The sequence below is a fragment of the Sinocyclocheilus rhinocerous genome, unplaced genomic scaffold (assembly GCF_001515625.1).
Source record: "Sinocyclocheilus rhinocerous isolate Xijiao unplaced genomic scaffold, SAMN03320098_v1.1 scaffold432, whole genome shotgun sequence".
In the NCBI taxonomy this organism is placed as follows: domain Eukaryota; kingdom Metazoa; phylum Chordata; class Actinopteri; order Cypriniformes; family Cyprinidae; genus Sinocyclocheilus; species Sinocyclocheilus rhinocerous.
This window is the reverse complement of record NW_015627225.1, coordinates 546084-561930: the sequence shown is the minus strand read 5'-3', so window position 1 is coordinate 561930 and position 15847 is coordinate 546084. Positions and strand designations below refer to the sequence as shown.

Below are 15847 nucleotides of genomic sequence, written 5' to 3'. Positions count from 1 at the left end.
AAAAAAAGCTCCTTTTGTAGTGGAGCCAGTAAAAATCAGAACTACTACAGCAACAAGTTTTTATTTTAAGTTAAAGGCAGGGGTAAAGCAATGTGAACAGGTACACTTCCATTATATGCAAAAGTGGCGTTAATGTAAAAATAAATTTTTTACAAAAAGTAAAGGAATAACCAACAAAAGCATACATAAAACTGAAGACAAGTACCAAATAATGACCACTCATTCATATGTTATACATATGCACAGCCACTGTATATTTGTGAAATGTAAAGTATTATTGTTCCTAGAAAAATGAAGTAAAATCTTTATTAGAGCTTATCCTCCATCTGTTACAGTTTCTCTAGACCTGACCGCAGTAGTAAGCACAGGCCCGCTGGTACTCCAGGATCAAGAATCTGCTCCACAGGCCACACCACTGACTCTGTCTGACTACAGCACTAAGTCCACCCCTACAGCCAGAGATGGCTCTGATAAAAGCTGGATCATGGCAGGTACCTCTTTCTCTGGGAGCTCAATGCAAAACGTTGGCAAGGTCTCCTCCTGGCCTGTCCAGCATGGCTTTGGTGGTGTGATGGTCATCAGCAAGGGCCTGGAAGGGGATTTATCAATGTGGCTACCAGACATCATGGAGCTTGAGTTTAACCCAGTGGTGCAGATGGGGACTGGTTATCCAGAAAATCCTGTTGATATAACTTTTCAAAATGCTGAACCCTTTAGGAAGCCGAGACCAGATGAAAGCACTGTTGAGAGGAGTCAGGCAGTTGCTGTGGATTCACATGATGTTGTAAAGGACTGGTTGGACATGTGGCATCTTAATGATGTTGACCACTTGCATAAAATTCAGGAAAAACCTGCTTTGACTTCAGCGGATTATCTAGAGCAGCCTCAACTGAATCTTGAATCTGAATTTGACTTTCCTCCAAATGACCAGCCCCTGATCAGCCCTACTCCAGATAAGCTCTCTGAGAGTGCTGAGGATGAGGAAGAAATTGTTTTCAGACAGGCCGAGATGATCTTTAATGGCGCTAAAGGAGCTAAATTATCAGAGCCAGTTCACTACTCTAAACTGAGTCTGAATCAAGCTGCAGATGGATCCAGTGTTCTCAATTATGAGGAACAGAAGAGGCCCAGCGAGAGCAAACGGGACAAGAGACCACAACTAGAGAAGAATGGTGAGAAAAGCCCAAAGGATGTGCGGATGGAGGATACCTCTAAAATTAAAGGCTTGGTTTCATCCCTATTGGATCAACTGAGGTTTGTTGACTGGTTATGAATCCTATTGAAGGTCTATCATGATTTTAATATGCACTGTTTCTTTTTCACTTGACTATAGAAAACTGTGGACGGTGCAGTGACCGGTTTTTCATCATGACTTTTGTGTGACGTGATTAACCATGTATTTTGTGTTATTTAAATAAAAGCTTTTTTTCTGCCTTATTAAATGCACCCTCTCTCTCAATTACTTGGGGATTCGGTGTGTGTGGCAACTTTATATAGCACGTTTCGTACATGATGGTAATTCAAAGTGCTTTACATAAAAAAAGTAAAATAATCACAAGAATAAAACAAGGAATTTAAAAACTTTGAAAATGGTTTAAAAGTGATTTAAAATGAATTTAAGACCGTAAAATAGAAAATGATTATACATAAAATACAGCACAATCAGTTTGGACATCGTACAGTGCTCATTCAGTAAATGCACAGCTAAACAGATGAGTTTTGAATCTCGATTTAAATGTGACTAATATTTTAGCACATCTGATTCCTTCCGGAAGCGGATTCCAACTGCGGGTGGCAAAATAGCTAAAAGCAGATTCCCCTTGTTTTGTGAACCCTTGGTATTTCTAACCGACTCTATCCTAATGATTGAAGTGGTCTGTTAGGTTTATTCAGTGCGCATATCTGCAATGTATTTAGGTCCTAGGCCATTGAGTGATTTATAAATGAGTAAAAGTACTTTAAAATCAATCCTAAATGTAACTGGAAGCCAGTGTAAGGACCTGAGGACTGGTGTGATCTGCTCAGATTTTCTGGTTCTAGTCAGCATCCTGGCAGCAGCGTGATGAGGTGGAGGTCGGTGAGGAGACCATTACAATAGTCTACCCTGCTGGTAATAAAGGCATGAACTAGTGTCTCCAAGTCTTGACTGGAAACAAAACCTCTAATTCTTGCAATGTTTTTGAGATTATAGTATGCTGATTTAGTTACTGCTTTGACACGACTACTGAAACTATGGTTTGTCTCCAGAATCACTGGCAGAGGGAATCAATGGAGCTGTAGTCATTTGGTGATGAGGCTAGGTAAATCTGGGTATCATCAGCAGGTTCATGCACATGCTGAATCAGGTCAAAAGTGTTTAAAACAGTTATAATTTATTTTGAAGTTTTGATTTCTACATTATCTATGTGAATATTAAAATCCTCTGCAATAGCAAAACAGTCAACCTCTGAGGAAATCATTGATAGCATTTCTGTGAACTCTTCAGCAAAGGCTGGAGAGTATTTTGGAGGCCTGTAAATAATGATAAACAGAATGCGTGGAGCACCTTTCAACACAATCCCTAGATATTCAAAAGACAAGTACTGACCAAATGACACTTCCTTGTATTGATAGACATCTTTAAATAGAGCAGCTACACCTCCACCTCTCCTAACAGTCCTGCAAACACTCATGAAAGTAAAGTTAGGAGGGGCTGTTTCATTGAGGACCGTTGCACTGCAGCTGTCTTCTAGCCATGTTTCATTTAGAAACATAAAATCCAGGTTGTTTGTGGTTATTAAGTCATTGATTAGAAATGATTTATTTTTTAGTGAGCGAATGTTTAAAAATGCTAACTTGATGCCATTGCTTTGTGTCTTTACAGCGATTTTAGTTTGATGCATAATGAGCTCTCAAAGGAGGAGGAGGACGAGCTGGGCCCACAGGCTTTGGTGGTTGGGGGGCCCGCCGTTTTTTAGTTGATATCTGGGGGCTTGCAGCGAATTCACTAAAGAATAAACCATAATGGTTTTTGTTTTAGGTTCATGGTTATTAATTTTTATATTATAAACTTATTACATCTTATCTTCTCCACTGACTGGAAAGACAATACTTATACTTTATCAGTATTTCTCTCTCTCTCCCTCTCTCTAATTTTTTCACAAGTCAAAAGTCTCTTCATCCTCTAAACTTTAACATTGAAAGTACTTTCGCTTTCAATTATCAAACTGACAATGCCAATAACATGGAATAAAAGGAAACCTGCTCTTTTTTAAAATCTATATCAAGCTGCAAATTTTTACTATACATTTCAAATGGGTTTTTCCAGGTATCTGAAACTTTTTTTATTTTCCTAATGTGCAAATATAAAGGCAAACCATTTTATATTACATTACAGTATCAAGTCAGAGAATTATGCCTTTTATATGGGGTTTCGTTAATATCTTTAAATCTTAATAGCTCAATGCGTGCTCGTCAATGTATTTTGGGAATGACCCATGTAGATACTGTAGTAGAAACCTTGTACTGTAGACTGCCGCGCCCAGATGTCGCTGTTGGATGTTCCTTTCCAAATGTGCTGTCCTGTACACCACATGCTCGGAGCGGGTGTTTTTTTTCTGTTATCCCGAGTGTGACCCTGGCTGCTATTTCCTCCGCTCGAGCTATAAAGTGCCCGTGCATTCCCACGCACCCTCTTTCCCCGGCCACCACACCGTGAGTGTATAACTCACTGTTCTTCAGTACCTTTAAAAAAGAAAAAAAATACATAAAAAAATACAAAATAACGAAAACCTCAAAAAATAACTACTTTAAACCAAACAACGTTTTTTAAAAGGGCAAACTTTTTGTTTTTTAAAAGACAAGGTCTCGATCTACCCAGACGTTTCTGAAGCCAGTTCTTCGCGAGCGGACTCCATATGCTGTAGCTGTCATTGCTGCCGAACATCGTTTATTTGGAGAGTAGCGTAAAAGTTTAATAGAGGATTAAGAGACTCATTTTCCCTCTGGTTCTAGGACACTCTTTACGCACTGTCATTTCAGCACTAGACAAACACACGAGCTCAAAGGCTTGAACGACCCCGAGACATGAACGCTGCGACGGGGGGGAGTTATCCGATGGCTTCTCTCTATGTGGGCGACCTGCACCCTGATATCACGGAGGCTATGCTGTATGAGAAATTCAGTCCGGCCGGCCCGGTGCTGTCCATCCGCGTGTGTCGGGATATGATCACGCGGCGCTCGCTGGGCTATGCCTACGTCAACTTCCAGCAACCTGCGGACGGTAAGACATGACAGACAGCGCCCTGTCGTCCTGCGTCTGACTTTAAACGTGATGTATATAGCTGACAGAGTAACGGGAATAATGTGTCATGCTTTGTGCGTTAATGTAGGGACACTGGAGGTGATGTGTAGTGCGTACCCTCGGCGCGCTCTCTCTCCTGTGTGCTGTCACATGTATTTCTGAGTTAACCACATCAAGCTGTTCTTCACCCCTCTCTACTACAACCATATTTAACATCTTCAACAAACCGCTTTATTCTCCTAATATGGACTATTGTGAGAAAGTCAGGGTTTACTGACTGTGACCGTCACACCGCATTATGTCCAGCCAATATGGCAAGCTGCTTTAACATACAAAGCGAACTAATATTTCAGTTAATGGCTATTTATTTTTTCATTACTCTTAATTAACACTATATTTTGTTTTAGTTATGTTTTTAAAGTTTTTTTTTATAATTGTTTTTTTTATTCATAATTACTTTTTAAATAGCGACAACACCTTATTCCATTGTTATCAGTGAAAAATTGTCTTTGGAATCTATGGGGATCCAAAAGATACTAGTACTTTTTTAGTTACTAGTAACTATACCAGTAATTAGAAGAAGTATTTATTCCAGTTTTGTGTAGTTAGTATTTTACTTTTTAGTGCTATTTAAAAATACAGTACTAGCAACTATATCTCAGTTACTGTTATTTTTTCTCAGTACTAATAGTAGCCTACTAGTATTTTATGTTACTAGTATTACTAGCATTTTACTCTTTAGAATTATTTAAAAAGTTACATAGTTATTATCAATTATTTCTTACTAGTAACTATCCCAATAGTTGTGAATGTCTACATTATTGTAGCTCAAACAGCAGAGTACGGTGCAAGTAATGGCAAGGTCATAGGTTTGATTCCCAGGTTCGATACCTTGAATGCAATGTAAGGCGCTTTGGATAAAATGCTTTATTTATTCAATTTTTATTAATCAGTAGCCTACTATTAACATAAAATTGGTACTGGTTAATTTCAGCATCTTAACATCTAAGGATGTTTTTGTTCCCATAATCAAACGTGGTTTGCTCACTCAGGGATTTGTAACTTAAGGCACTTACAATCCGTTGTGAAAAACAGCATTCAAATAAACACAATTTGTTTACAATATTACAAATATTATATCAGCTTGCTATACAACTACACGCTGTATCATTTCCCTTGTCCTGAAATAATATCATCACTCAGTGTTACAAAGGTTGAGTATGCGGCATGGCATGTATGTATGAAACATTTATGCCATGCACCCTGCAGGAGGACTCATATTTTGTTCTGTTGAGCTTGCCTAGTCTTGTCCATTCATGAAACAGAGTTAGAGAAAAACATTCACACATTCTGTTCACAGTCTGTCTGGGGGGGAAAATGGAAAAATTGTAAAAATTTTAATTTAAAAAGCTGAAGACTCAATAGAGCCAAGCAGTTTAAATTATAGCCTATAATCAGAATAAAGAACTAGACTAGAATTGAATGTGCTGCTTGACCCACATATAGTCAAAGTGGCCTACATCTGCTATAAACCTTGATATGAGACATTCTACAGAAGCAGAAGCAGACCTGATCATTAGGATACGTTCATGTTTTAGCTCTCTGAAGAACGCTAGGTATATCCAGGGGAATGGTGCTTGTGTGCGTGTATATATATGTGTGAGTGTGTTAGCCCACATTTTGCAACCTGGCATGACCTATTTGTGCTATTTAAAGTGTCATGAGGGGATAATACCATTGTGAAGCACCTTCAGCTTGATTTCTATCAATCTAATGATTCAGATGAAATCAAAATAAGTGTTAATTGGGGATTTGTTTTGTCCTATCTTTCCTACATTTCAAGTAATCTGGACAGTTTTACAACATATAAGCCTCATACTAAATACGTTTTTTTTTCATTCCTTGCTGAATTCATTGTTCATTTTAGTCAGTAGGGTAAACATTTGTTTGTTCAACCAGTACAAATTGTGTAATTCATAATGAACAAATTTATACTACTGTTCAAAAGTGTGGAGTCGGTATGATTTTTAAGGTTTTTGAAAGAAGTCTCTTATGCTCACCAAGGCTGCATTTATTTGATCACAAAATCAGTAAAAGAGAGAGGTGAATCTGAAATATCTGTCTCCTGTGCTGAATGCTTCGTAACATCTCATGCTCGATTTTGCCCTCCTCTTTCAAAGCACAAAGGTTAAAAGGTCAGAGTTGAACTCGCTCACCTCCATTTAGTAACTCTAATGGTGACTGATAGTCAACGTGTTTACATATAAGAGACTAAAGCAGTTGGTTAGCACTGTAGGATGTAAATCTGAAAGAGTATCAAGGCTTTATATTGTTTTATGCATGTTTTTTGTACAATGTGACAGTACAATAGTAGTTTACAGCATGCATATGCTCAGCAAATGTGCTCAAGCACATGGTTTGGTCTTCAGCATGTAACAGCTGCATTTGTAAACAGTTGCCAGCACTGGTAAACTTCAGCCACACACATTCCAGTGTCTCAGCCCCATCAATGGACACAGAGCCTTGAACACATGCTGCCTGCCAGCACATTGCTCAAACGACCCAACACTGCTAAATATAGAGTCAGTGAGGGCTGCCTGCACTGTGCCTGTCGTTTCTGAAAGGTGTGTTGACGAAACAAGCTGACAGGCAAATTCATAGGTCAGCCACGCCATGCTTCTGCTTATTCAGTGATGACAGATTACTATTGATATTGTCTATTAATTTGACAGCTATATACTGTCAGTGCATGTGCATCCTAAATAAGTTAAAATATAAATAAAAGTTTTGTTTGAAACCAGAAACCGCTATATTGATGGTAAAAAGGTTGAAGGTAAAAAGTGTATACTGTCCTGTGTTGGCTGAAAGTTGTTATTTGCAGTGGTCTCTCTCTCGCACTCTCTCTCTTGGTGATCCCACCAGCCCTGAGCTTCATGTTCAATACAATCACACTGCAAACTGCTGAGGGCAGCAGACACAAGGCTGCTCCATTTTGTTCACCAGACATTTTTAGTGTGTGTGTGTGTGTGTGTGTGTGTGTGCCGGGGGGAGGGCTATGAGGTTTAAAAGAGAGAGAGACCCATCATAATGTATTACAAAAGGTGACTGTTCCCTCATATGCCATCAATTTGATTAGAAAGTAATTTGATAAAGCTTCTGACAAACCTTTAACCTGATATACATCTGTTTCAGTCTTCAGACTTTACCAGACATAAATATATATTTAATCCACAATCCCTGTGTATAGCAAAAATATACAGAGAGCACTGCATAGTAAGACTATAAAGAGATAGATTTTGGATTAAATATGTATGTCAGCAAAAGTTAAATTTGGTAGGGTCAGTGCTATTTTGAGGTCTGTAAAAATGTTGTTCGAGACCTGGTATGGATCAAATCTAATGATATGTGCCTGGAGTTCTGCTTTGCTCTGCTGCCCTTTCACACCAGTAATGAAAGACATTTAGCTTAAATGCTAACTGTTTGTGTGTGTGTGTGTGTGTGTGTGTGTGTGTGTGCGTGTATTTGAGTCTATGTGCTAAAACGTATCTTAAAATGTTTGGGCAGTAGATCTTAACATGTAATGTTTAGATGTAATAATTAGATTGGTTTCATTGGGCTTTCTACTGCTAGCATTAGCACAAGCTCAGCTAACAAGTTTCAAGCATGTTTGTTGTGGTTAATATGTTTGAGTATCTGAACATGCTCACTAAACACACACACTATGGATTGAAATATATAATTAATGAATAATTCAGAGACTTGTGTTGGTTATGGCAAGTTTTCATCCTCTAGTAGGCTAATTGTTAGTAGTTTATGAGGTAGAAGAGCATAGATGCCTTATGTCTCATGTTTTTGTGGTTTCAGCGGAAAGAGCTTTGGACACAATGAACTTCGATGTGGTCAAAGGAAAGCCGATCAGAATCATGTGGTCACAAAGAGATCCGTCACTTAGGAAATCCGGGGTTGGAAACGTCTTCATCAAAAATCTGGACAAGTCCATTGACAACAAGGCCCTATACGACACCTTCTCTGCTTTTGGGAACATCCTGTCCTGCAAGGTGAGAAGTAGGAAGTGACTTTTAGATCTTTGGAAGCTGAAATTAATACATTATTTATTTATTTAATTTATATACTGGGCTGCCCTCCAAAGGCAAAACACAGTAACTACACATCTAGTCAAAACTAAGGTGAATGAATAATATTATTAATTTAATAAAACATTATTAATAGAAAAGTATGATATTTAATGATATTTCATGAATGATATTTCTTTTTTTCTCCTTCAGTCCCTCCTCAATTGTCTTTGAACATACAGTTCTGGAAATGTCTGAAATCACAAACTGAATTGTGGTTCATTATTATAAATTTCCCCAGTTTCTGTTAATAAAGATTAAGTTAGAAAGGTTGAGAACCACTGTTTTAGATCTGGAATTTTAGAATATCTGGCTCTTGCCATGTTGTATAACTATTTGGATATACAACATTTATTTGTTTCTTAAAGGCAAAAGGTGATTTTCTGTATCAATAGTGCAACCAACAAACACATTTGCAAAAATAATGTTGTTCAGTCTGAAATAACAATTTGTTATTTTTTGCTCATGATATATAGTCACGGAGGAATTTGTTTCTATATTTAGTGTTTCTTTTTCCTTAATAGTTTATATATTCAAGCAATAAATCATGCATTAGATTTTATTAACACATATTTTACACATCAGAGAAGCTGTGGTAGTTCAGCTATATAAGACAAACACTCTGTAATTTGATTCTTGATGCCGTCTCAACAGGTGGTGTGTGATGAGAACGGATCTAAGGGTTACGCCTTTGTGCATTTTGAAACTCAGGACGCAGCCGACCGCGCGATTGAGAAGATGAATGGCATGTTGCTGAACGACCGCAAGGTGTGAGTGTCCAAGCAGGGTCATGTGACAGGAAGGAGGTCCATTGATTTGTTGATTGACACAGACAGTGTGCAGTTGTCAGTCACTAATGTTACAGAGAAGAACTTTGGAAGAAAGTCTGTTGACCAATCAGTTTCAAAGGATCAGATTTATATACTCACCCTCATGTTTTTCCAAACCTATATATCTTTCTTAATTTTGTGGAATGGAAAATAATTATTTTGAAAAATGTCTCTTTTTCGTCCGTAAAATTAAAGTTAGTGGGGTTCAGCATTAATTTGGACCCTTCTGACTTTTTTTGTAAAATATATTCTACTAGTCTTCTAGCATTTTAGTGCTTATAAGTCGGTTTTGTCCCTGCTGCAGCTGTTTTGTGTCTGTGGTTGGTCTGCAGCTGTCGGTATTGCATTTCTGCATCAGTCACATTTCTGTCTCCGATGTTTTTTGTAGGTTTGTGGGGCGTTTCAAGTCCAGGAAGGAGAGAGAAGCAGAGATGGGTGCCAAAGCCAAGGAATTCACCAATGTTTACATCAAGAACTTCGGCGAGGACATGGATGATCCGAGACTGAAGGAGCTCTTTGATAAATATGGTGAGTTTGAGAGTATAAATGGATGTGGTGGTGGTAGCCTTGTAGTCTTTTTATCTGAAGATTTTGTTTCTACCTGCAGGTAAAACACTGAGCGTGAAGGTCATGACTGACCCCACAGGGAAATCTCGTGGATTTGGGTTTGTGAGCTACGAGAAGCATGAGGATGCTAACAAGGTGAATTTGTATTATGATTTGCTCATAATGCAAATCAGCTAAGGAGCTGATGCTCAAACATGTTTAAAAATAAGCATGGGCTAGATAGATAGATGGACTGACAGATAAACAAATGAAAAGACAGGTGATTTATTGTAATGATATTTCTGTCTCAGGCTGTGGAAGAGATGAATGGTACAGAGCTTAACGGTAAGATGGTGTTTGTTGGCCGAGCACAGAAAAAGATGGAGAGACAAGCAGAACTCAAGAGGAAGTTTGAACAGCTCAAACAGGAAAGAATCAGCAGATATCAGGTAATGAACTGCTGTGTTGTGTCTTTGTGTATGTGTGGTTGTGTTTTTAGTAAAAAAAAAAAAAAATTTGTATCAATTTGTGTGTTTATTTGTGTTGACAGGGTGTAAACTTGTATATCAAGAATCTTGATGACACCATTGATGATGAGAAACTTCGCAAAGAGTTCTCTCCTTTCGGCTCCATCACCAGTACCAAGGTGGGTCAAAGGGTGACTGTTTACAATCTATTTCTGTTTGAGCACTTTGGGCAAATTCCAAACAACATTTTTGCACCATTGAAGGGCACAGTGGGAAGGGGATGGTATTTGAAGGCCCTTTTCAAATGAAAGTGAGTGACCAAATTCCTTTTGATGAAGACCACAAGGCCATTAGAGAAGGGTACATGCGTAGGTCACTTCAAGGAAGAATTTTGTTCATCTTAAAGTATTTTTTGCTGTTTGTGATAACTTGATCCTGGGTGGCACATTCTAATGATTTATTTTAAATATGTAATTTATGACAAGAAATATTCTTTACATATTTATATTTGTACAAATATTGTCATATTTGTTTGTTTTTAGTAGACGGTACAGTTGAAATCAATTTGAAGATACAAATAGGCTATATTTGATCCAGTGATACAGTATTCTGCTTTTGCAAGATTTATATTTTTTATTTAACCTGATGGAAGAAGGAGGTGAGATCTTATGCAATGTATATCTTACTGTAGGTGATGCTGGAGGATGGCAGGTCCAAAGGTTTTGGCTTTGTGTGTTTCTCCTCACCTGAGGAGGCCACAAAGGCCGTGACAGAGATGAATGGCCGTATTGTGGGCTCCAAACCACTGTATGTAGCCCTGGCCCAACGCAAAGAAGAACGCAAAGCTCATCTGACCAACCAATACATGCAGCGTATCGCTGGCATGAGGGCCATGCCTGCCAACGCTATCATCAACCAGTTCCAGCCTGCCGGTGGTTACTTTATGCCAGCTGTGCCACAGGTGGGTGAGATCCAAAAGTCTTAGACAACATTGACAGTCTGGCATTTAAATCCCATTTATACCTGGAAACATACTATAGTTTATAAAATAGAAAAATACAATTTAAAAATGTAATTTAGATATTTTCATTATTTTTTACAAGACCTCACTGTATATTATGGAAGGCCATTTCCACCACATAAGGAAAAAAAATCATCTTTGGTAAATTATAATTATGACATAAAAAGAAAAACTGAGATACCCAGTCACAATTATGACAAGATAAAAAGTCAAAATTGTGAGATAAAAAGTATAATTATGACATAAAAAGTAAAGGTTATGAGATACTAAGTCATAATTATGACATAAAGTCAAAATTGTGACTACGACATAATTATGAGATAGAAAGTCATATGGCACAAAAAGTTGAAATTATGACATTGAAAGTTGTAATTATAATATACTAAGTCATAATTATGACAAAAGTGTAAATTTTATCTCATAATTTTATCTCATAATTATCACTTTTAGTCATACATTCAACTAGTGTCATAATGATGACTTGGTATAATTTTTACATTTTATCTCATAATTTCGACTTTCCATAAATATGACTTTTATGTCATAATGATAATTCACCAAAGCATAAGTTTCTTTTGTGGATGAAATGGACTTACATAGTATATCAATAGTATATCAATAAAGATAATAAATCAATAAATACACAAGGGTTGTGAAGTGGTAAAAGGGTCCATTCAATTATTAATAAACTATCCGATTATGTCTTTTGTTTCTTTCTAATGCATCACAGGCCCAGAACAGAACGACGTACTATGCACCAAACCAGCTCACCCAGATGCGTCCGAACCCTCGCTGGCAGCAGGGTGGTAGAGGTCAGGGTGGCTTCCAGGGCATGCCCAGCTCCTTGCGCCAGCCAGGGCCCCGTGCCAACATACGCCACCTGGCCCCCAGTGCTTCCACCCATGGCCCACGCGGGATCCCCACAGGTGCACAGAGAGTGGGTGAGAAAAGCCACCCACTAATGACGCAATGCCCTGTTGTGACAAACTTTGACCTGTTTTCCAGACCCAGACACCTGAAAATTTCCACTATCATTTCAAGTTAGATTTCAAAGATTAGTATATTTGATAAATGATGTCAGAAAGATTATTATTCAGGTTTTAGTTTTTAGCAATAATAATGTTTATCTATTGGTTCTAGTTGACCTGATGATTATGGAATTCCATTGAAAACGCCACAAACTACACATTTATTGATTACAACAAGTGAGTTTGGTGATCATTCTGTCCTGACCATAGCTTTAATGTTATTTACTTCTTTCCACAACTTGGAGGCACTAGCCAACCAATGGTTCCCCGCCCGGGCATGGGGGTGACGACTCCACGTGCCATGCCCCCTTACAAGTACGCCACCGCCATACGAAACACTCAGCCTCAGGTCGTGCAGCCCATTACTCTGCAACAGGTAATATACAGACATATACTGCACGTAAATAAAAACTACACCTTTGAATTAATTATTCTAGCTGTCCAGTTGTTCCGTTTCTGATATTATGGATTGTATATTTAATTCACTGATACATATTTAATTACAAAGGTATAGCGTGTCTATTTTTAGTTGTAAACAGTAATAGAATACTTTTTTGTCATAAAACATGGCCATTTCAAGAACAGTCATATGGGAAAGGTTCAAAGATATGTTAGGGATCATGGTAAATGAATTGAGTAGAGTTGCACAATACGTAGGTAGCATATTTGTTTTTTTATTTAATAGTGTTGGCTGAAATTGGATACAGATCAGTCACAATTCAATATTTAATTGTGCATACTCATTCATTTAGATATTAAAGTTAATCTTTAAAAACGAATAATTTTCAGTATTTTATTTTGAATTTGTACATAAAAAATTATTAAGAATTTTAACATGGGCAATTAATCAGTAAACATGAAAATTATTGACTTTTCAGAACAGAATGTTAATATTGTGCACTGCTAGAATTAAGATATAGATCTGAAAAACCCAATCCAATTCTCATTTTGTGGTTTACTGTGTTCTGCAGACTCAGCCAGCTGTTCACGTGCAGGGTCAGGAGCCTCTCACTGCCTCCATGTTAGCTGCCGCTCCTCCTCAGGAACAGAAACAGATGCTTGGTGAGATGAGGAGGCTGTAAGCACATTCAGCCTTACTAAACATATTCTTACACCCCGAGGACATTTTTGCGCATTATAGTTTTATGTGATAGTTCACCCAAAAATGTTGTTCTTTGCTCACCCTCAAGTTGTTCAAAACCTGTATGAGTTTCTTTCTTCTGCTGAACCAAAAAGAAGATAATTTGAAGAATGTTGGTAAACAAAAAGTTGCTAGTCCCTGTTGACTTCCGTAGTATGAAAAAAAATACTATGGAAGTCAACCGGAACTGGCAACTGTTTGGTTACCAACATTCTTCAAATTATCTTCTTTTTTATGCTTCACAAAAGAAAGAGTCTTGCAGGCTTGGAACAACCTGAAGTTGAGTAAATGATGACAGAAGTTTTCAGAAAATTGTGGTGGACTATCCCTTTAATTACTTTCTTATTTTATTCTTCCCTGTAGCTATTTCTAGTTGTTTCTTGTCTGTCTTACACGTGCCTGTTCTGTTTTCCCTCAGGTGAGCGGTTGTTTCCTCTCATCCAGGCAATGCACCCCAGTCTAGCCGGGAAGATCACAGGAATGCTGCTAGAGATCGACAACTCTGAGCTGCTGCACATGCTGGAGTCCCATGAGTCTCTGCGCTCCAAGGTGACAGCCGTTAACTATGATAAAAGCCTCCAGTAACAGACACTAGCTCTGCTGATATATGCAATAATGGGAAAACGTCACAAGCTTTTAACAATGCAAAGCTTATTGACTGAACCAGGGACTTAATATTATGCGCTTATTTATTAGGATTTATGCATTGCCCAGCAGGGACTGTTCCTGAGATGTCATTTATAAATGACAATGGCGTTTTATCAGCTTATTAGAGGCATGAATCTCTGTGGTGAAGATGGTTTGGGGATTGCAGGACTGTTGATTTATCTCTGTTGTCAGGTGGAGGAGGCTGTCGCAGTGCTTCAGGCTCATCAGGCCAAGAAAGATGCCACACAGAAAGTGGGAGTCACTACTGCGACTGTAGCCACAACATCATGACGAGTAACTTTTCTTATTATCAGTAGTATTATAATTTCCATGCTTGTTGTTAGGCTATTTACTTGAATGTTTGAAATTATTATGAAAATTGTTTTCTGCAGGGTGAAGCTGAAAGGCTGAAGAGAGATCTCCACCGTCTGCTGTCGTCTGGTGGCAACCAATAAGAACACAAAAAATAAAACAAGAAGAAAAAAAAGAAAAATACAAAATTATACTTAAACATAAAGAATACAATTTTGTTGCAGGGCTTACATTTTTAACTCTGTAATGATTTTTATCACCTAAAGTTAATTTTAAAAAGAGGCAGTTCTGTGAGGGAAGAGCCTCTGTATTGTGGCCAGGACTGACTTTTTCTATGAGGAACTGGAAAACTTGGTTCTTCAGTGAGCTGTGTGTTTGCTGCTTTGATTGGACCTCACTTGTCCCATGACAATAACCGAGTGGTGTGGCACTCTAAATAAAGGGATGACTATTTAAAATGAAATATATTGTCTTCTTCTTTTTATAGCAAAGACAAAGGGCATTTTACAGACACTTTTTATCCAAAGTGACTTGCAGTACAGGTACAGTCCTTTTATAGGTTAAATTTTCTGCTCAAGGGCCCAATAATAACAGAAGTGTTAATAACATCCAATTTCACATTTAACTTGGACTAGTCTTATGACCAAAGCCATTTAATTCCAGTTTGCATCCTCTGAAAGATGATGTCTGTATCAAAGCTTCATAAACGTACATACACATACAGCTATCATATTCATACCTGTCAACCCTCCCGTTTTTCCCGGGATTCTCCCGTATTTTATCATTCTATCCCGCTATCATCCCGTTTAAATATTTTCCCGTATTTCTCCTGTATTTTTAATCTTTCTATTAAAAAAAATCCCACTGGGCTAATTTTATGTTTGCTACATTCGCTTCCGGTAAAACTCCCGTAATTTGTATGGGCTAAACCTCATTATATGAATAATCACGACAACAAATTCCAAGGTTGTCCAGTTGTCAGATCTTGTATGAAACGCATCTTTCTCACCCGATCGACGCATACAAATTTCAACCCATTTATCCCCCCAACTTGGCAACCTACAACAGGGATGTGTACTGCGGGAAGGAAAGGATCACTGGTAGAAATGGGACGGGAGGAGAAGACTCAAGTGGTGCTCCGGTGAAAAAAAAAACTAAATATACATGTAAATGTATATTTACATGTATAATGAGATATAGCTTACACATCATAATTGATTAAATATGAGCGCTGCAAGTTTCAAAGTCAGGTTCTGCGCTGTTTGTTTACTGCAGTTATGGGGGAAATGGCTATATTCCTGGCAGAGAATGAATTTGCATTTTTCAATAAGCCCTTCTGCTCTTTGTACCAGGGCTGGCCAAAAACGACCCTTATTTTTACGCAGAAAACACGCAGTTGTAAATGTGAACTGGTGGATCGACAAGAAGATAATGAATTA

The 15847-nt window shown here is 38.0% G+C and overlaps 2 protein-coding genes across 5 annotated transcripts in view; both read left to right on the top strand.

Moving 5' to 3' along the window:
• Positions 1–1442, top strand: part of LOC107721229 (uncharacterized) — a 3146-nt gene extending 1704 nt beyond the window's left edge. The window contains exons 6-7 of the mRNA XM_016529157.1: positions 336–1254; positions 1334–1442. Of these exons, the coding sequence (XP_016384643.1) occupies positions 336–1254; positions 1334–1355 (941 nt within the window). The 3' untranslated portion in view covers positions 1356–1442. The remainder of the gene's footprint in view (positions 1–335; positions 1255–1333) is intronic.
• Positions 1443–3660: 2218 nt separating this feature from the next.
• LOC107721216 (polyadenylate-binding protein 4-like) lies at positions 3661–14563 on the top strand. 4 transcript variants are annotated; one of them, XM_016529143.1, is made up of 14 exons: positions 3661–4261; positions 8147–8340; positions 9070–9185; positions 9634–9773; positions 9853–9947; positions 10103–10240; positions 10342–10437; positions 10950–11219; positions 12010–12205; positions 12553–12683; positions 13279–13369; positions 13867–13997; positions 14289–14390; positions 14489–14563. In XM_016529143.1, the coding sequence occupies exons 1-13, from the start codon at positions 4066–4068 to the stop codon at positions 14385–14387; spliced, it is 1893 nt and encodes a 630-aa protein (XP_016384629.1). In that variant the 5' UTR covers positions 3661–4065; the 3' UTR covers positions 14388–14390; positions 14489–14563. The 4 variants fall into 4 exon arrangements, with proteins under 4 accessions (XP_016384629.1, XP_016384620.1, XP_016384611.1 ...); XM_016529134.1 differs by having other exon boundaries at positions 12550–12683; XM_016529125.1 differs by having other exon boundaries at positions 12010–12220.
• The last annotated feature ends 1284 nt before the right edge of the window (positions 14564–15847 follow it).

Coding starts and splice junctions, on each gene's coding strand:
- LOC107721216 (XM_016529115.1), top strand. CDS start 4,066: ATGAACGCTGCGACGGGGGGGAGTTATCCGATGGCTTCTCTCTATGTG. Junction 8,341..9,069: donor GGAACATCCTGTCCTGCAAG/GTGAGAAGTAGG, acceptor CCGTCTCAACAG/GTGGTGTGTGATGAGAACGG. Junction 9,774..9,852: donor GGAGCTCTTTGATAAATATG/GTGAGTTTGAGA, acceptor TTCTACCTGCAG/GTAAAACACTGAGCGTGAAG.